General features: G+C 45.3%; 1 protein-coding gene across 4 annotated transcripts in view; it reads right to left on the bottom strand.

Moving 5' to 3' along the window:
• Positions 1 to 22,075, bottom strand: part of LOC140481781 (rho-related BTB domain-containing protein 1-like) — a 742,286-nt gene that overhangs the window by 697,892 nt on the left and 22,319 nt on the right. For all 4 annotated transcript variants that reach the window (XM_072578316.1, XM_072578319.1, XM_072578321.1 and 1 more), the window contains exons 2-3: positions 13,937 to 14,136; positions 2,987 to 3,048 (exon numbers count right to left, since the gene is read on the bottom strand). In XM_072578316.1, coding sequence (XP_072434417.1) covers positions 2,987 to 3,048; positions 13,937 to 14,136 — 262 coding nt within the window. The remainder of the gene's footprint in view (positions 1 to 2,986; positions 3,049 to 13,936; positions 14,137 to 22,075) is intronic.

Below are 22,075 nucleotides of genomic sequence, written 5' to 3'. Positions count from 1 at the left end.
CAGGTTCATAGCTCCTTGAAAGTGGAGTCACAGGTAGATAGGATCGTGAAGAAGGCGTTTGGGATGCTTTCCTTTATTGGTCAGAGTATTGAGTACAGGAGTTGGGAGGTCATTTTGCGGCTGTACAGGACGTTCGTTAGGCCACTGTTGGAATATTGCATGCAATTCTGGTCTCCTTCCTATTGAGAAGATGTTGTGTAACTTGAAAGGGTTCGGAAAAGATCTACAAGGATGTTGCCAGGGTTGGAGGATCTGAGCTACAGGGAGAGGCTGAACAGGCTGGGGCTGTTTTCCCTGTAACGTCGGAGGCTGAGGGGTGACCTTATGGAGATTTACAAAATTATGAGGGGCATGGATTGGGTAAATAGGCAAAGTCTTTTCCCTGGGGTCGGGGAGAAAGTGAGGACTACAGATGCTGGATACCAGAGTTGAAAAATGTGGTGCTGGAAAAACACAGTAGGCCAGGCAGCATCCGAGGAGCAGGAGAATCAATGTTTCGGGCATCAGCCCTTCTTCAGGAATTCTGGGATCGGGGAGTCCAGAACAAGAGGGCATAGGTTTAGGGTGAGAGGGGAAAGATATAAGAGAGACCTAAAGGGCAACTTTTTCACACAGAGGGTGGTACGTGTATGGAATGAGCTGCCAGAGGATGTGGTGGAGGCTGGTACAATTGCAACATTAAAGAGGCATTTGGATGGGTATATGAATAGGAAGGGTTCGGAGGGATATGGACCAGGTGCTGGCAGGTGGGTCTAGATTGGGTTGGGAGATCTGGTCGGCATGGACAGGTTGGATCGAAAGGTCTGCTTCCGTGCTGTACATCTCTATGACTCTAAGACAGAGAACTCTTTGATGGTATTAGGAGAAAGTGAGGGCTGCAGATGCTGGAGATCAGAGTAGTGAGTGTGTTGCTGGAAAAGCACAGCAGCCAGGCAGCATCTGAGGAGCAGGAGAATCGACGTTTCGAGCATAAGCCTTAATCAGGATTGAGGCTGATGAAGGGTTTATGCCCGAAATGTCAATTCTCCTGCTCTTCAATGCTGCCTGACCTGTTGTGCTTTCCCAGCACCACACTCTCGTCTTTGATGATGCTAGCTGCCTTTTCACAACAACGAGAAGTGCAGGTGGAGTTAATGGATGGGAGGCTGGTTTGTGTGATGGACTGGGCTGTGTTTACAGCTTTCTGTAGTTTCTTACTGTCCTGGGGAGAGCAGTTACCGTACCAAGCCATGATGGATCCAGATAGAATGCTTTCTCTGGTGCATCTGTAAAAGTTGATGAGGGTCCTTATGGACATGCTGAATTTCCTTAGCCACCTGAGGAAGATGATGATTGTTGTACCTTCCTGACTGTCGCATCTATGTGCGAAGTTCAGGACAGGTTGTCGTTACTGTCACCCCTCGGAACTTGTCTCTCTCCACCCTCTCAATCTCCACTTCATTGATGTAATTTGGGGCATGTTTTCCATTCTTCCTGAAGTTGATGATCTATTCTTTGGTTTTTCTGACACTGAGGGAGAGATTGTTACCTTTACATCACATCACTAAGTTCTCTATCTCCTTCCTGAATTCTGACTCGTTCTTGTTTGATATCCAGCCTACCACAGTGGTGTCATCAGCAAACCTGTGGATGGCATTTGGTTGGAATGTGGCCACACAGTTCTGAGAGTACAGGGAGTACAGTTGGGGACTGAGGGTGCATCCCTGCTTGATGATTACGCCCAGTAGACAATGTCTATTTATCCTGTCCTTTATTATTGACTCTTGCATTTTCCCTATCGTATAGGATTATGAAAGGACTGGACACTCTGGCAGGAGGGAACATATTTCCGTTGATGGGGGAGTGCCGAACCAGAGGACACAACTTAAAAATACGGGGTAGACCATTTAGGACAGAGATGAGGAGAAACTACTTCACCCAGAGAGTGGTGGCTGTGTGGAATGCTCTGCCCCAGAGGGCAGTGGAGGCCCAGTCTCTGGATTCATTTAAGAAAGAAGTGGATAGAGCTCTTAAAGATAGTGGAGTCAAGGGGTATGGAGATAAGGCTGGAACAGGATACTGATTAGGAATGATCAGCCATGATCATATTGAATGGCGGTGGAGGCTCGAAGGGCAGAATGGCCTACTCCTGCATCTATTGTCTATTGTCTATCATAGCTATAACGATAATATGTCTGTACTTCCCTGTTTTCTCCCTTGCTCGTTTCTTAAACAGTGTCTAATCTATAAAATTTTGAAAGACAGATGGAAACACAGAAAAATAGAAGCAGGCCATTCAGCCCCTCGAGCCTGCTGCACCATTCAGTACGATCATGGCTGATCTCATCTGGGCTTCAACTCCATCTTCCCGCCCACTCCACATAATCCTTCAACCCATCATAGTATAAGAAGTGAGAGAGACAGAAGACTGGAAATTACAGGCTGTCAACCTGATCTTGGTCATTGGTAAGATTGTGAAGTCCCTTATTAAAGATGAGATTTTGGAGTGCTGTGAGTGCACAGTAAAATAGGGCTGAGTTAACACAACTTTGTCAAGAGAGGTCATGCCTGACAATTCTGTTCAAATTCTTTAACGAGGTCACAAGGAAGTTAGACAAAACAGTGATGTATTTGGATTTCCAGAAGGCCTTTAACAAGGTGCCGCGCAGAAGACTGCTAAATAAGATTAGAGTCCATGGTGTTAGGCAAGGTATTAGCATCAATAGAGGATTGGCTGACTGACAGACAGAGATTGGAGACTGCAGCTGGTGACTAGTGGAGTTTCACAGGGGTCCATGTTGGAACTAAAACATGAAGTTAAAATAGATTTAACACTGAAATATTTTAAAGGTTCAAAAACACATCCAAAAAAGACGTTACAGCAGTACAAAGGGATAATATTTGAAACAGACTTCCAACAATGAATGTGCAGACTTTTCTCTTGTCTATTTCTGTAACAACTAGGATTTATCCCAGGAGATTAAAGATTCTTGTAAGCTTTTCTTACCAGATATGGCAACCTTCCCATTGCATGGTAATCGATCTTTAAGCAAACCTGCATCTGATGATCTAGAAAACAACAATAAAATCAGCTCTGAGATGGGCAAAAAAACAGCTTCAGATGAACTCCTACCTTTTTGTGCCAGGACTTGGAGGTAGTGAGGACTGCGGATACTGGAGTCACAGTCAATAAAGTATGATACTGGAAAAGGACAGCATCCGAGCAGCAAGAGAGTCGATGTTTTGGGCCTAACCCTTTATCAGGTCCTGAAGAAGGCTAATGCCCGAAACAGTGACACTCTCGCTCCTCAGACACTGCCTGACCTGCTGTGCGTTTTCCAGCACTACACTCTTTCCAGGACTTGGGCAATGATGAGAAAGGCAGATTTAATTGCCCTTCTCTCATTGCTGCGGGCTGCAATATTTGGCTTTCAAGTTGAACAGTTGCAGTCCAGTAGTGAAGAAATTCCAACCCATTACCTTAGGCAGGACATTTCCATGTATCACATCAATTTTGCTGAAGATATGGCAACGAGTTTTAATGTTTGACTCATCTGTGACTTGGAGTAGAACATGCAGATCTTCCACGCTCAAACTACCCTTTGGCACTCAGGCAGGTTTAGAGAGCAACCACTCACCATTCTGACTTGGAAATATGTGAATAAGATATTTCTTTGAGATGGTCAGAGCTGTCAGATTGGAAAGTGCTGTCCAAGGTGCCTTAGTGAATTTCTGCTGTGCCATCTTGTTGATGCTTCACATTGCTGCTATTGAGCATCAGTGCTGGAGGGATTGAATTAAGGAGGCGGAGTACCGATTAAAGTAATTGTCATGACCAAAGGACATGATCTCGACTAATATTATCAATGGACAAGGCAGACCCCAGACTGGAATCCAACCTCATTGATTTTGTTTTGTTTTAATGTGATAGATTCTCATTGAAATACAAGCACTCAATGTTGCACATACAGTTTTAAGAATAAAACTGTTGTTTTTTAAGCAAACTACTGATCACAAGCTGAATTGCATTAGCCAAATCAAGAGTGGTCACAAAACCAGGTAAGAGGCGTGGATTATTGCTGCAAGTAACTCACCTCCTGACTCTCCAAAACCTGTGTACCATCGACAAGACACAGATCAGGAATGTGATGGAATACTCCCCATTTGTACCTTGTAGATAATTGACAAACTTTGGGGATTCAGGAGGTGAGCTAGTCCCAGTAGTATTCCTGGCCTCTGACCTTCTCTTGTAACCACCATCTGCCAGTTATCACCCATGCTACTGCTTTAAAAGACATTACCATGATTACAGAAATAGACCTGATGAAGAACCTGATGAAGGCCTTATGCCAGAAACATTGATTCTCCTGCTCCTCGGACGCTGCCTGACCGGGTGTGCTTTTCCAGCACCACAGTCTTGACTACAAAAATAGTCTCCTTGATAGAGGGATGAATGACCAGGGAGATATGAGTAACTTTTTTGTCCACAGGGTGGTAGGAATCTAGAACTCTCTGCCTGTGAGAACGAGAAATGCAGAAACCCTCATCACACTGAATTAGTATTGACATGTGCATTTGTACATCTCTGGCTCTGCATCAAGTGCCAGGAAATGGGATTAAAATAGTGAGGCGATTGTTTCTACCCAACATGGACTCGATGGGCCAAGGACATTTCTCCATGCTGTAGATCCCTATGAGTCATAGAGATGTACAGCATAGAAACAGACCCGTCTATGTTGACCAGATATCCCAACCCAATCTAGTCCCACCTGCCAGCACCCGGCCTATATCCTTCCAAATCCTTACTATTCATATACCCATCCAAATGCCTCTTAAATGTTGCAATTGTACCAGCCTCCACCACTTCCTCTGGCAGCTCATTCCATACACGTACCACCCTCTGCGTGAAAAGGTTGCCCCTTAGGTCTCTTTTATATCTTTCCCCTCTCACCCTAAACCTATGCCCTCTCGTTCTGGACTCTCCGATCCCAGGGAAAAGATTTTGTCTATTTATCCTATCCATGCTCCTCATAATTTTGTAAACCTCTATAAGGTCACCCCTCAGCCTCCGACACTACAGGGAAAACAGCCCCAGCCTGTTCAGCCTCTCCCTATAGCTCAGATCCTCCAACCCTGGCAACATCCTTGTAAATCTTTTCTAAACCCTTTCAAGTTTCACAACATCTTTCCGATAGGAAGGAGGAGCGAAGGACTTCTGGGAATTCATATATTTGTATGGTTGTGTTACCGAAACACTACTCGGGTAGTGTCTCCCACCCATCCTCCTCCTCTAACCAAAAAAAAGGTTCTGTGCACTAGATTGGTGAGGTAACGAGTTTATTTTTTATTCCTTATTTTTCAACAGTCTCTTTGGGAATTTAGAATAGTGGGAATGGAGGTGAGGGCAGTTGAATGTTCCTCCTGCAGAATGTCACCACTGGTATCCCTGCTGACTACATCTGTGGGAAGTGCACCCAACACCAGCTCCTCGAAAACCGCGTTAAGGAACTGGAGCTGGAGCTGGATGAACTTCGGATCATTCGGGAGGCAGAGGGGGTTATTGAGAGAGTTACAGGGAGGTAGTCACTCCTCAGGTACAAGAAAAAGGCAGATGGGTTACAGTCAGGGGATGGAAAGGGAACCAGCAGGCAGTGCAGGGATCCCCTGTGGCCATTCTCCTCAACAATAAGTATACCGTTTTGGATACTGTTGGCGAGGGGGGGAACTTACCAGGGGAAAGTAGTGGGGCACAGGGCTCTGGCACAGAGTCTGTCCCTGCTGCTCAGAAGGGAAGGGGGAAGAGGAGCAGAGCAGGAGTCACTGGGGACTCCATAGTTAGGGGGACAGATAGGAGGTTGTGTGGGGATGAGAGAGACTCACGGTTGGTGCGTTGTCTCCCAGGTGCCAGGGTTCGTGATGTCTCTGATTGTGTTTTTGGGATCCTTAAGGGGGAGGGGAAGCAGCCCCAAGTGGTGGTCCACATAGGCACCAATGACATAGGTCGGAAGAGAGATGGGGATTTAAGGCAGAAATTCAAGGATCTAGAATGGAAGCTTAGAGCTAGAACAAACAGAGTTCCTGAAGAAGGACTGGTGCCCGAAACGTCGATTCTCCTGTTCCTTGGATACTGCCTGATCTGCTGCGCTTTTCCAGCAACACATTTTCGTCTCTGGTTTGTTGCCTGTGCCACGTGCTAGTGAGGCGAGGAATAGGGAGAGAGAGAAGTTGAACATATGGCTACAGGGATGGTGCAGGAGGGTTTTGGATTCTTGAATAATTGGGACTGTTTCTGGGGTAGGGGGGACCTCTACAAACAGAATGGTCTTCATCTGAACCAGTGGGGTACCAATACCCGGGGGGGGGGGAAATTCGCTAAGGCTATTGGGGTGGGGTTAAACTAATCCAGCAGGGGGTTGGAAACCAAAATTGTAGTTCGAGTATAGAAACGGTTGAGAGTAGGGAGGTCCAAAATCAAGTTTCAGGGACGTAAGATGGCACCGGCAAGCAAGAAGTTGGTTTGAACTGTGTCTACTTCAACGCCAGGAGCATCCGGAATAAGGTGGGTGAACTTGCAGCATGGGTTGGTACCTGGGACTTCGATGTTGTGGCCATTTTGGAGACATGGATAGAGCAGGGACAGGAATGGTTGTTGCAGGTTCCAGGATTTAGATGTTTCAGTAAGAACAGAGAAGCTGGTAAAAGAGGGGGAGATGTGGCATTATTGGTCAAGGACAGTATTACAGTTGCAGAAAGGATGTTTGGGGACACGTCAATTGAGGTAGTATGGGCTCAGGTTAGAAACAGGAAAGGAGAGGTCACCCTGTTGGGGGTTTTCTATAGGCCTCCGAATCATCCCAGAGATGTAGAAGAAAGGATAGCAAAGATGATTCTCGATAGGAGTGAGAGAAACAGGCTAGTTGTCATGGGGGACATCAACTTTCCAAATATTGACTGGGAACACTATAGAATGAGTATTATAGATGGGTCAGTTTTTGTCCAGTGTGTGCAGGAGGGCTTCCTGACACTGTATGTAGGCAGGCCAGCAAGGGGCAAAGCCACATTAGATTTGATACTGGGTAATGAGCCCGGCCAAGTGTTAGACTTGGAAGTAGGTGAGCACTTTGGTGATAGTGATCACAATTCTGTTATGTTTACTTTAGTGATAGAAAGGGATTGGTGTATACCACTGGGCAAGAGTTACAGCTGGGGGGAAAGGCAATTACGATGTGATTAGGCAAGATTTAGGAAGCGTAGGATGGGGAAGGAAACTGCAGGGGATGGGCACATTAGAAATGTGGAGCTTATTCAAGGAAAAGCTCCTGTGTGTCCTAGATAAGTATGTACCTGTCAGGCAGGGAGGGAGCTGGAGAGCGCTGGAGCTGTGGCTTACGAAGGAAGTGGAATCTCTGATCAAGAGGAAGAAGGCGGCTTATGTTAGGATGAGATGTGAAGGCTCAGTTAGGGCGCTTGAGGGCTACAAGGTAGCCAGGAAAGAGCTAAAGAGAGAGCTCAGAAGAGCCAGGAGGAGACATGAGAAGTTGTTGGGGGATAGGATCAGGGTAAAACCTAAGGCTTTCTATAGGTATTTAAGGGATAAAGGAATGACGAGAGTAAGAATAGGGCCAATCAAGGATAGTAGTGGGAAGTTGTGTGTGGAGTCAGAGGAGATAGGGCAAGCACTAAATGAATATTTTTTGACAGTATTCACTCTAGAAAACGACAATGTTGTCGAGGAGAATACTGAGATACAGGATACTAGACTAGGTGGGATTGAGGTTCACAAGGAAGAGGTATTAGAAATCCTGCAGAGTGTGAAAATAGATAAGTCTCCTGAGCCGGATGGGATTTATCCTAGGATCCTCTGGGAAGCCAGGGAGGAGATTGACGAGCCTTTGGCATTGATCTTTAAATCGTCAATGTCTACAGGAATAGTGCCATAAGACTGGAGGATAGCAAACGTGGTTCCCCTGTTCAAGAAGGGGAGTAGAGACAACCCTGGTAATTATAGACCAGTGAGCCTTACTTCAGTTGTTGGAAAAGTGTTGGAAAAAGGTTACAAGAGATAGGATTTATAATCAGCTAGAAAAGAATAATTTGATTAGGGATAGTCAGCATGGTTTTGTGAAGGGTAGGTCGTGCCTCACAAACCTTATTGAGTTCTTTGAGAAGGTGACCAAACAGGTAGATGAGAGTAAACCAGTTGATGTGGTGTATATGGATTTCAGCAAGGCGTTCGATAAAGGTTCCCCACAGTAGGCTACTGTACAAAATGCGGAAGAATTGGCTTGTGGGAGATATAGCAGTTTGGATCAGTGATTGGCTTGCTGAAAGAAGACAGAGAGTGGTGGTTGATGGGAAATGTTCACCCTGGAGTCCGGTTACTAGTGGGGTACCGCAAGGGTCAGTGTTGGGTCCACTGCTGTTCATCATTTTAATAAACGACCTGGATGAGGGCGTACAAGGATGTGTTAGTAAATTTGCAGATGACACTAAGGTCGGTGAAGTTATGGATAGTGACGAAGGATGTTGTACATTACAGAGAGACATAGATAAGCTGCAGAGCTGGGCTGAGAGGTGGCAAGTGGAGTTTAATGTGGACAAATGTGAGGTGATTCACTTTTGTTGGAGTAACCGGAATGCAAAATACTGGGCTAATGGTAAGATTCTTGGTAGTGTAGATGAGCAGAGAGATCTCGGTGTCCCGGTTTACAGATCCTTGAAAGTTGCCACCCAGGTTGACAGGGTTGTTAAGGCATACAGTGTTTTAGCTTTTATTAATAGAGGGATCGAGTTCTGGAACCATGAGGTTATGCTACAGCTGTACAAAACTCTGGTACAGCTGCACTTGGAGTATTGTGTACAGTTCTGGTCACCGCATTATAAGAAGGATGAGGAAGCTTTGGAAAGAGTGCAGAGGAGATTTACTAGGATGTTGCCTGGTATGGAGGGAAGGTCTTATGAGGAAAGGCTGAGGGACTGGAGGCTGTTTTCGTTAGAGAGAAGGTTGAGAAGTGACTTAATAGAGACATATAAGATAATCAGAGGGTTAGATAGGATGGACAGGGAGGGCCTTTTTCCAAGTATGGTGACGGTGAGCACGAGGGGCATAGCTTTGAATTGAGGGGTGATAGATATAGGACAGATGTCAGAGGTAGTTTCTTTACTCAGAGAGTAGTAAGGGTATGGAATGCTTAGCCTGCAACGGTAGTAGATTCGCCAACTTTAAGTACATTTAAGTCATCATTGGACAGGCATATGGGCGTACATGGAATAGTGTCGGGTAGATGGGCTTCAGATTGGTATGACTGGTCGGCGCAACATCGAGGGCTGAAGGGCCTATAATGTTCTATGTTCTATGAGACCAGAATTGTAATATTCCAACAGTGGCCTAACCAGTGGTCTAACAGTGTCCTGTATAGCCGCAACATGACCTCCCAACTCCTGTACTCAATACTCTGACCAATAAAGGAAAGCAAACCAAACGCCTTCTTCACTATCCTATCTACCTGTGACTCCACTTTCAAGGAGCTATGAACCTGCATTTCAAGGTCTCTTTGTTCAGCAACACTCCCTCGGACCTTACCATTAAGTGTATAAGTCCTGCTAAGATTTGCTTTCCCAAAATGCAGCACCTCACATTTATCTGAATTAAACTCCATCTGCCACTTCTCAGCCCATTGGCCCATCTGGTCCAGATCCTGTTGTAATCTGAGGTCACCCTCTTCACTGTCCACTACACCTCCAATTTTGGTGTCATCTGCAACATTACTAACTGTACCTCTTATGCTCACATTTAAATCATTTATGTAAATGACAAAAAGTAGAGGTCCCCGTACCGCTCCTTGTGGTCCACAAGGTCACAGGCCTCCAGTCTGAAAAACAACCCTCCACCACCACCCTCTGTCTTCTACCTTTGAGCCAGTTTTGTTCTGGCTAGTTCTCCCTGTATTCTGTGAGATCTTACCTTGCTAATCAGTCTCCCATGGGGAACCTTGTCAAACACCTTACTAAAGTCCATATAGATCACATCTACCGCTCCGCACTCATCAATCTTCTTTGTTATTTCTTCAAAACACTCAATCAAGTTTGTGAGACATGATTTCCCACGCACAAAGCCATGTTGACTATCCCTAATCAGTCCTTGCCTTTTCAAACCTGTACACTCTGTCCTTCAGGATTCCTTCCAACAACTTGCCCACCACCGAGGTCAGGCTCACTGGTCTATAGTTCCCTGGCTTGTCCTTACCGCCCTTATGACAGGCTTGTATCCACTAGATTAAAAAAAAGGTAATTTCATGTGCACTCATGAAAATCATGAGTGGCTCATTAGAAAAAGGAGATGATTTTTTTTTCCTCTCAGCAGATCAAGAGTCTTGGAACTCTTTTCCTGACAAGATGGTAGAGGCAGAGTCCTTGAATATTTTTAAGGCCGAGGTAGATTCTTGATACGTGAGGATTTCAGGAATGTGGAGTAATGAGATGTAACAAAATTGAACATAACTTTATTGATTGGGGCTACATTTTCAAGAGGCCATTTCTGCTCCTCAATCAATAAAATATAAATGACATTAGGACTTAGGTCTCACTTGAATTGGCTTTCTGGATTAAAAAAAACACTTGTGAATTGAATGTCTGAGTATTTACCAAGTCTCAAATTTTATGGTTTCCCCCAATCTCACGCCTGCAAGCTTGAAACTTACAGACAGACAAACAGAGAAAACAGGCTCATCACATCCGCACATGATCATTCACCATTCACTCTTCATGATGTAATCATGGCTTCTAACTCGGAATCATTTTTGTAGACAATGCACACGATTGATGTGACTTTCGACAACAAATCAATCTCTGCCAAGAACAAACCAGAGAATAGCAAGTCTGGAGATCAAAAATGATTCCTGTCCAATATAACCATCATCCCAGGTTATTAGGGAGCATCTGATTTGTCTTCATGGCAAACATTTGTCTCCACGGAAACTCAGCCACAAATTGGTCCGGAAGCCCAGAGATGCCCAACTTTTTTTCAATCTCCAAAAAAGTCAAGGTAAAATTATAGAGGACTGCAGTGATACATCTCAAATAAAGGACTGATTTAATCATATGTTTTTGCTTCTTGTTATTCTGCTAACAATTGAGTGCATGACTCATCTCTACAATTGATCATTTTCTCTGTGTGTCTGCGTACCAAAGGGAATGAGTGTGTACACCACTTTTAAATCCTGGAACACTGTTTAAATAAACATTTATCTTTCTTACTGATTTGAGCTTCAAGAAAGCCTGTCTCATGTCTAACAGTCACAGCACTCAAAGGAGTTGAAAACAATCCTACTTGACAACTGAGAAGTGAAGAGGAAGATGAGTCCACCACCTTTCCCACATCATAACGTCCTTCTTATGCTCTTATTCTCTCTCTCTTTGTAATCTCACAGAGTCATACAGGGTAGAAAAAGTCCTTGGGCCCATTGAGTCTGCACCAATTTAACTATCACTAAAAGCACACTAATCCCAATTTCCTGCATTTGTCCCATATTTATCAATGTTATGATTTTTGCAGTGGTCATTCAAAGTTTTTTTAAAGGTTGTAAGATTTCTAGCCTCCACTCCCTTCCCAGGCAGTACATTCCAGATTCCCACCACTCTGAGTGAAAACAATTCTTCCCAAATCCCCTCTGAAACTCCTGCCCCTTACTCAAATATCATGCCCTTTTGTGCTTGGCCACTCAACCAAGGGGAATAGATTAGATTAGCTTCCCTACAGTGTGGAAACAGGTCCTTTGGCCCAACAGGTTCAAACTGACCAGCCAAAGTTTAACCCACCCAGCAACATTTCCCAACATTTACCCCAACTAATGCACCTAACACTACGGGCAATTTAGCATGGCAAATTCACCCTGACCTACACATCTTTGGACTGTGGGAGGAAACCGGAGCACCCGGAGGAAACCCACGCAGACACAAGGAGAATGTGCAAACTCCACACAGACAATTCCCTGAGGCGGGAATTGAACGCGGGTCTCTGGTGCTGTGAGGCAGCAGTGCAAACTACTAAGCCATGCTGCTTCCTATTCACCCTGTCCATACCGCTCATAATCTTATAAAACCTCAATCATATCCCCCTCAGTCTTTCTGCTGTCAAACAAATACATCTGCAGTTCTTTTGTCTGTAAGAAAACAATCAAGCCAATCTGGTCTCTCCTTACAACACAATTTCTCCATCCCAGGCAACATCCTAACGAACCTCCATTGTACCCCTTCTAGTGCTATCACATCGTTCCTGTAGTGAGGTGACCAGAATTGCAGCTGTGGCCTGATCAGCGCTCTGTATAACTCCAACATTACCTCTTTACTCTTACACTCTAGGCCACAACTGGCAAAAGCAAGTGTTCCTAATGCCTTAACTATCCTGTTCACATGCTTTGCCAACTTCAGAGATCTGTGAATATTTACCCCCCAAGATCTCTGTGCTCTAAGGTACCCAGTGTCCTGTCGTTCATTAAATATTCTCTTATCTTGTTTCTTCTTCCAACGTGTAACACCTTGCAGTTATCAGGGTTAAATACTATCTGCCACTGGCTTGCCCATCTGACCCATCTAGAGCTTCCGGTAACCTACAATCACCTTCTTCGCTACTAACCATTCTACCAAGCTTGGTGTTGTCTGAAAACCGGTTTAACATTTCCCCACATTTTCATTGATATAGCAAACAAGAAGGGTCCCAGTACCGATCCTTGTGGCATACCACTGGACACCGGCGTCTCGTCACTGAAACAGCCCTCGACCACTACACTTTCTGTCCTACTGCTAGGGCAGTTTCTGATCCGTCTCACCAAGTTTCCCTCAATTCCATGTGCTTTAATCTTTTCAGTTGTCATGTGGGACCTTGTGAAAAGTTTAGCTAAAATCCACATAAACTACATCAACTGAACTTCCCTCATCCACACACTTGAACACAACTTTGAAAGATTCTAACAAATGTATTAGGCATGACCCTTCTCTGATGTAGTCATGCTAACTATCCCTAATTACCCCCAGCTTTTTCAAGTAGATATTAATTTGCTCCTTCAGAGTTTTCTCCAAAAGCTTCCCAACCACTGAACTGGTCTGTCATTTCCTGGTTCATCTCTGCCACCTTTCTTAAAAAGCAGAACAACCTTAGCCGATCTCCAGTCCTTTGGCACTTCTCCCTGAGGGAATATAGCTTTAGGTTCAGGGGCGATAGATATAAGACAAATGTCAGAGGTAGTTTCTTTACTCAGAGAGTAGTAGGGGCATGGAACAGCGTGCCTGCAACAGTAGTAGACTCACCAACTTTAAGGGCATTTAAATGGTCATTGGATAGATATATGAATGAAAATGGAATAGTGTAGGATAGATGGGCTTCAGATTGGTTCCATAGGTCAGTACAACATCGAGGGCTGAAGGGCCTGTACTGCGCTGGAATGTTCTCTGTTCAAATTTTTAAAACCTTTATTCATAGGATGAGGGTGTTGCTGGCTAGGCCAACATTTATTGCCCATCCCAGAGGGTAGCTAGGAGTCAACCACATTGCTTTGGACTTATAAACACATATTGCCCAGATCAGGTAAAGGTGGCAGCTTCCTTCCCTAAAGGACATTAGTGAACCAGATGGGTTTTTCTGACAACTGGAAATAGATTCACAGTCATCATTAGACTCTTAATTCCAGATTTTTATTGAACTGAAATTTCACCATCTGTTGTGATGGCATTCAAACATGAGTCCCCAGCACTTTACCTTGGTCTCTTGACTAATAGTCCAGTGATAACACCACTAACCTATCACCTCCCCTACTGCTGATTGTAATCTAAGGTATGTGCACTTCACTCTGAAAACATTTGGCCAAATTCCCTCTATTTTCCATAATTTCAAGTAGCGATTCAACTGGAACTCAATCCTCAAACTCCTAAAGCATCTTTTGGTGTAAATGTAGTTACTTACCGTCTGACCCTCCGCTGTCTGACCTGAGCTTCCTTCATTCTTTGCAATTCTGACATGTAGGCCATTATGCGAGTGTTGCAGATCATTAGGCTCTTCGCTGCCTCCAGTGCTTGCTCTCTCTGTGTACAGGCTGCCAACAGTTTGCACGTACCATCTCGCATTCGGATTTCATAATCAATCTTCTTTTGGAAATCACTGTCCTACAAAACATGGGAGTAATCAGGACTTTATCAAAAGCAGGACAACAAATCATGGCAATGCAGAGGTTCTGTGAGCATTCAGATCAGATTTAAATGAGTGAGCTCTAAGAACGTAAACAAATAGCCAGAAGATGTGATTTGTTCCAGTCCATGAGCTAAGACAATGTTCCTGAGAGCACAGTGCCCTTGCTGTAGCTTTACAATGAGAGCAGCTGCTGCAACTTGAGTTGTAGCACTGAAGTACCAGAGATATGCTTGACGATTCTTAGAGGCTAGCAAATGACAGATGCCAATTCCATGGACATGGGCATGGGGTGAGTGTGGCTTTCTGCCCATGGAAGGTGTCCTGAGATCCTGTCACATGGTCACTAACCTGGAGGTTGGTTGGATCATGTCATGAGACGAAGTCGCTGCTGAAAATGTGTTGCTGGAAAAGCACAGCAGGTCAGACAGCATCCAAGGAGCAGGAGAATCAACGTTTCGGGCATGAGCCCTCATTCCTGAAGAAGGGCTCATGCCCGAAATATCGATACTCCTGCTCCTTGGATGCTACCTGACCTGCTGTGCTTTTCCAGCAACACATTTTCAGCTCTGATCTCCAGCATCTGCAGTCCTCACTTTCTCCTGTGAGATGAAGTCACCAGGTATCCACTCTAAATTCCATGTCACAGACCTGTGACCTCTGCAAGACATGTCAGATGGATACTACCATTGCATGTGGGACTATAGTTCAGTTGACTATACACGGCAGATACTCACGTGACTCAACGAATGTGTCTACCTCATATGCTGCAGGCAAGGATGCCCCAAGGCATGGCATATTGGTAAGACCATGTAGATGCCACAATAACAGATGAATGGACATCATGCAACAATCACCAGACATGAATGTCCCCGCCTAGTTGGGGAACACTTCAGTGGTCAGGGACATTGAACCTCCGATCTTCAGGTAAGCATCCTCCTTCGAGGTATACAACATCACAGAATCACTGAGCAGAGACCGATAGCCAAGTTCCATACCCACAAAGATGGCCTCAACCAGGTTGTGTTTCATGTGACCCCACCATACTGTTCTGCATCTGTAAAATCTTCCTTACTGTTCTGTTCTGATACCATCACCTTGATAACTTATGACCTCTCTACCTTAATTAGTTTGAACAGTTTTAGATTATTTATTACTTTGGTTAGACCCTTGGCATGCGATTCTTATACCCAGCAGGTTATCCCAGTCATTTAGTTCATCTCCATAGAACATAGAACAATACAGTGCAGAACAGGCCCTTTGGCACTCGATGTTGTGCCAACCTGTGAACTAATCTAAGGCAAAAGTGAGGACTGCTGATGCTGGAAACCAGAGTTTTGATCAGAGTGGTGCTGGAAAAGCACAGTAGGTCAGGCTGCATCCGAGGAGCAGGAAAATCAATGTCGATTTCCCTGCTCCTCGGATGCTGCCTGACCTGCTGTGCATTTCCAGCACCACTTTGATCTAAACTGTGAACTAATCTAAGCCCATCCCCCTACACTATCCAATCATCATCCATGTGCTTATCCAAGGATTGTTTAAATCTCCCTAATGTGGCTGAACTACATTGGCAGATAGGGCATTCCACACCATTACCACACTCTGAGTAAAGAACCTGCCCCTAGCATCTGTCCTAAACCTATCAACCCTCAATTTGTAATTATGCCCCCTCATACAAGCTAACATCATCATCCTAGGAAAAAGACTTTCCCTGTCTACCCTATCTAATCATTTGACTATCTTGTATGTCTCTATCAAATCCCCTCTTAACCTTCTTCTTTCCAATGAGAACAGACCAGAGTCTCTCAGTCTTTCCTCATAAGACCTTCCCTCCAGATCAGGCAACATCCTGGTTAAACTCCTCTGCACATTTTCCAATGCTTCCACATCCTTCCTGTAACCAGAACAGTACACAATATTCCAAGTGCGGCCACACTAGCGTTTTGTATAGTTGCAGCATGATATTATGGCTCCCTCTACCAATGAAACTTCCCAAAGTGAACACCGCACATTTAGCTGTATTGAACTCCATTTGCCAGCTCTCAGCCCAATTCTGAAGTTTATCCAAGTCCCTCTGCAACCTATAACATTCTTCCAAACTGTCCACTACTCCACCGACTTGTGTCATCTGCAAATTTACTAATCCACCTATGCCTGCATCTAAGTCATTTATAAAAATGACAAATAGCAATGGTCCCAAAACAGATCCTTGCGGACCACCACTCGCTGCCTTCTTTCAGAAAGCCAGTTTCTAATCCAAACTGCTAAATCACCCTCAATTCCATGCCTCTGCATTTTCTCCAACAGCCTCCCATGTGGAACCTTATCACAGGCTTTACTGAAGTCCATGTATACCACGTCAACTGCCCTACCCTCATCTACATGCTTGGTCACCTTCTCAAAAAACTTAATGGGGTTTGTGAGACACGACCTGCCCTTGACGAAACCATGTTGACTATCTGAAATCAAATTGTTGCTTGCTAGATGATTATAAATCTTATCTCTTAGAATCCTTTCCAAAACCTTTCCTACATCAGAAGTAAGGCTCTCTGGTTTATAATTACCTAAGTCACCTCTACTGCCCAGGTACTGCTCTCTACTCAAGAGAGCAAGGGCACAACATTTGCAATCCTCCAGTCCTCTGGTACTAAACCTGTAGACAATGACGACTCAAATATCAAGGCCAAAGGCGCTGCTATCTCCTCCCTAGCTTCCCAGAGAATCCTCGGATAAATCCTATCCGGCCCAGGGGACTTGTCTGCTTTCACTCCTTCTAAAATTGACAATACCTGTTCATAAGTAACCTCGATCCTTTCTAGTCTGATATCTCGTACCTCATTCTTCACTACAATATTCTTCTTTTCCTGATTGACAACCAATGAGAAATATTCATTTAGCACTTCCACTTCTGTCTTTGACAGGCCCTATTCCTACCCTAGTCATCCTTTTATTCCTCACATATCTATAGAAAGCTTTAGGGTTCTCCTTTATTCTATTTGCTAAAGACGGCTTGTGTCCTCTCTTTGCTCTTCTAAACTCTCTCTTTAAATCCTTCCTCGCTCATCTGTAACTCACCATCGCCTCATCTGAACCATCTTGCCTCATTATCACAGAAGCCTCCCTCTTCCGCTTAATAAGAGATGCAATTTCTGTCGTAAACCATGGTTCCCTTACCTTATCACTTCCTCCCTGCCTGACAGGGACATACCTATCAAGGACATGCAATATCTGTTCCTTAAACCAGCTCCACATTATGATCGTCCCAAAATCTTGCATTTTACTACCCCATTCTATGCATCCTAAGTCTTGCCTAATCGCATCATAATTGCCCTTGCCCCATCAATAACTCTTGTTCTGTGGTGTGTATCTATCCCTTTCCATTGCTAAACTAAACGTAACTGAATTATGGTCCCTCTCTCCAAAGTGCTCACCTACAACTAAATCAAACACCTGGCCTGGTTCATTACCAAGCACCAGATCCAGTGTGGCCTCCCCTCTTGTCGGCCCTTCGACATACTGTGTCAGGAATCCCTCCTGTACACATTGGACAAAAACTGATCCATTCAGCGTACTAGAGTTATAGCATTTCCAGTCAATGTTGGGTACATCAAATCCCCCCATAATGACCACCCTGTTCCTTTCACTCCTACACAGAATCATTTTGCCAATCCTCTCTTCCACCTCCCTGGAACTCTGTGGAGGCCTATAAAAAACTCCAAGCAGTGTGTCCTCTCCTCTGCTGTTTCTAACCTCAGTCCACACTACCTCAGTAGACGAGTCTTCATCAAAAGTTCTCTCAGCCACCGTTATACTGTCCTTGACTAACAAGGCCACACCTCTCCCTCTTTTACCACCCTTGCCTGTTCTTAATGAAAGATCTAAACCTTGGAACCAGCAACATCCATTCCTCACCCTGCTCTATCCATGTCTCCAAAATGGCCACAACATCGAAGTCCCAGGTAACTATCCATGCTGTGAGCTCACATACCTTATTTCGGATACTGAGAACACAGAACATAGAAAAGTACAGCACAGACCAAGCCCTTCGGCCCTTGATATTGTGCCGAGGATTAATCCTAATGGAAAATTAAAAAAAACCCTAACCTACGCCCCCCTCATGTGCATGCCTAGCAGTCACTTAAATGTCCCTAATGACTCTGCTTCAATCACCACAGCTGGCAATGCATTCCAAGCATTCACAACTCTCTGCGGAAAGAACCTGCCTCTGACATCGCCTCTATAACTCCCTCCTAACACTTTAAAACTATGACCCCTTGAGCCAGTCAATCCTGCCCTGGGGAAAAGTCTCTGGCTATTGACTCTATCTATTCCATTCATTATTTTGTAGACCTCGACCAGGTCACCTCTCTTCCTTCTTCTCTCCAGAGAGAAAGCTCCGAGCTTATTCAACGTTTCTTCATTAGGCAAGCCCTCCAGTCCAAGCAGCATCCTGGTAAACCTTCTTTGCACCCTCTCCAAAGCCTCTGTATCTTTCCTATAGTAGGGCGACCAGAACTGGACACAATATTCCAAGTGTGGTCTCACCAGGGACTTGTAGAGCTGCAGCAAAACCTCGTAGCTCTTAAACTCAATCCCTCTGTTAATAAAAGCCAAAACACCATATGCTTTCTTAACAACCCTATCCACTTGGGTGGCAACTTTCAGGGATCTATGTACTTGCACACCCAGATCCCTCTGTCCCTCCACTCTGCCAAGAATCCTGTCTTTAATCCTATATTCAGCATTTGAGTTCAACCTTCCAAAATGCACCATTTTGCATTTATCCAGGTAGAACTCCATCTGCCATTTCTCAGCCCAGCTCTGTATCCTGTCAATGTCACGCTGCAGTCTGCAGTAGCCCTCTATACTATCGATGACACTTTCAACCTTTGTGTCATCTGAAAATTTACTAACCCACCCCTCAAACTCCTCATCCAAGTCATTTATAAAAACTACAGAGCAGAGGCCCCAAGAACAGAGCTCTGCGGGACCCCACTCAACACTGACCTCCAGGCAGAATACTTTCCATCTACAACCACTCTGAATCAATTCTGAATCCAGACAACCAAATCTCCCTGTATCTGATGCCTCCTAACTTTATGAATGAGCCTATTGTGGGGAACCCTACCAAATGCCTTGCTGAAGTCCACAAACACCACATCCACTGCTCGACCTTTGTCGACCTGTCTTGACACCTCCTCAAAGAACTCAATAAGATTTGTGAGGCATGACCTGCCCCTCACAAAGCCATGCTGACTGCTTTTAATCACGCTCTGCTTTTCCAAATAGTCATAAATCCTATCCCTCAGAATTCTTTCCAAAACCTTGTTGACCACAGACATAAGCCTGACTGGTCTGTAATTGCCAGGGATTCCCCTATTCCCCTTCTTGAAAAGAGGAACAACATTCACCTCCTTCCAATTCTCCAGTATGACTCCTGTGGAGAGGGAGGAGGCAAATTAGATTACTTACAGTGTGGAAACAGGCCCTTCGGCCCATCAAGTCCACACCGCCCCGCCGAAGCGCAACCCACCCATACCCCTACGTCTACCCCTTACCTACACTACGGACAATTTAGCATGGCCAATTCACCCGACCTGCACATCTTTGGACTGTGGGAGGAAACCGGAGCACCCGGAGGAAACCCACGCAGACACGGGGAGAACGTGCAAACTCCACACAGTCAGTCGCCTGAGGCGGGAATTGAACCCGGGTCTCTGGCACTGTGAGGCAGCAGTGCTAACCACTGTGCCACCGTGCCGTCCAATATCCTCACCAGTGGCTCAGCAACCTCCTGTCTCACTTCCCAGAGCAGCCGAGGATAAATCTGGTCTGGCCCTGGGGACTTATCAATCTTAATGTTTTCCAAAATTTCTAGCACATCAACTTCATCAATCTCAATCTGTTCAAGCCTATCTCCCAGCTCTTCAAAGTTCTCATTTACAACAAGTTCCCTTTCCTTAGTGAAAACCGAAGCAAATAACTCATTTAGGGCTTCCCATATCAGCTCAGACTCCACACACAAGTTCCCTCCGCTATCCCAGATCGGCCCTAACCTCTCCCTGATCATTCTCTTATTCCTCACGTATGAGTAAAATGCCTTTGGGTTCTCCCTAATCCTTCTTGCCAAGCCTTTTTCGTGTCCCCTCCTGGCTCTCCTCAGTCCATTTCTGAGCAACTTTCTAGCAAGCCTGTAATCCTCTAAAGCTGTGCTAGATTCTTGCTTCCTCCATCTTACGTAAGCTGCCTTCTTCCTTTTGATGAGAAGCTCCTCTGTTCTCATCATCTAATGTTCCTTAATCCTTAATGTTCCTTAAGTCTTACCTGTCTCAGAGGAACAAATTCGTGCATCACTCGCAACAACTGCACCTTAAATAGTCTCCACATGTCTGCTGTGCCCTTTCTGTGGAACAATTGCAACCAATCTGAACTTCCCAACTCCTGTCTGATAGCGTCAATTAAATATCTTTCCTTGGTAACTGCTCCTTTCCCTCTCCAAGGCTATGCTAAATGTGAGGCAGTTGTGATCACTGTCACCAAAGTGCTCTCCCACCACGAGATCTGACACCTGTCCTGGCTCGTTGCCGAGCACCAAATCCAAAATGGCCTCTCCCTTTGTTGGTCTGTCTCTGTACTGAGTAAGGAAACCCTCCTGAACACACCTGACAGAACGACTCCAGCCAAACCATCTGCACTAAGGAGGTTCCAGTCGATATTGGGAAAGTTGAAATCACCCATAACAACAACCCTGCTACTTCTGCATTTTTCCAAAATCTGCCCAGCTATGAGTTCTTCAATCTCTCTACTGCTATTTTGGGGTCTATTAAAACCCCCAATGAGGTGACTGTTCCCTTGCTGTTCCTAACTTCCACCCATACTGACTCAGTAGGCAAACCTTCCTCAACAACCTTCATTTCTGTAGCTGTGATGCACTCTCTGGTTAACAATGCTACACCCCCTTCTCTTTTTCCACCCTCCCTAATCTTTTTAAATATTCTAAACCCTGGAACATCCAGCAACCATTCCTGTCCCTGTGAAACCCATGTCTCCGTTATGGCCATAACATTGTAGCCCCAAGTACTGATCCATGCTCTAAGTTCATCACTCTTGTTTCTGATACTCCTTGCGTTAATCAATCCCTTTGTTTCATCTACAGCTACCCTCCTCTCAGATATGTAGCTCTGGTCCCACCCCCCAGCCAAACTAGCTTAAACCCTCTCAAACCACACGAGCAACTCTCCCACCCAGGACATTTGTGCCCCTCCAGTTCAGGTGCAACCCGTCCTTCATGTACAGGTCCCACCTTCCCCAGACGGTATCCCAATGGTCTAGGTATCTGAAGCCCTCCCTCCTGCACCAACCTCACAGCCATGTGTTCAGTTGCATTCGTTGTCTGTTCCTCAACTCACTATTTCGTATCGAACCCGAGATCACTCCTCTACTCGTCCTGCTCTTCAGCTTCCAACCTAACTCTCTGTAGTCACTTTTCAGATCCTCAGTCCCTTTCCTGGCTATATCATTGGTGCCAATGTGCACCACGACTTCTGGCTGCACACCCTCCCCCTTAAGGATTCTGAAGACATGGTCCGAGATGTCTCGGACCCTGACACCCGGGAGGCAACAAACCATCCGAGAGTCTCGCCCATGTCCACAGAACCGCCTGTCTGTCCCTCTAACTATAGAGTCTCCTATAACTAGCGCTCTCCTCCTCTCCCCCTTTCCCTTCTGAGCCTCAGAGCCGGACCTCATGCCAGAGACCCGGTCACTGCAGCTTACCCCTGCTAGGCCGTTCCCCCCCCCCCCCCCCCACAACAGTATCCAAAGTGGTATACTTATTGTTGAGGGGAACGACCACATGGGATCCCTGCACTGCCTGCTTCCTCCCCTTCCCACCTCTAAGTGTTACCCAGCTACCTC

Source organism: Chiloscyllium punctatum, chromosome 1 (assembly GCF_047496795.1).
Source record: "Chiloscyllium punctatum isolate Juve2018m chromosome 1, sChiPun1.3, whole genome shotgun sequence".
NCBI classification, from domain to species: domain Eukaryota; kingdom Metazoa; phylum Chordata; class Chondrichthyes; order Orectolobiformes; family Hemiscylliidae; genus Chiloscyllium; species Chiloscyllium punctatum.
This window is presented reverse-complemented; position numbering and strand designations above follow the sequence as displayed.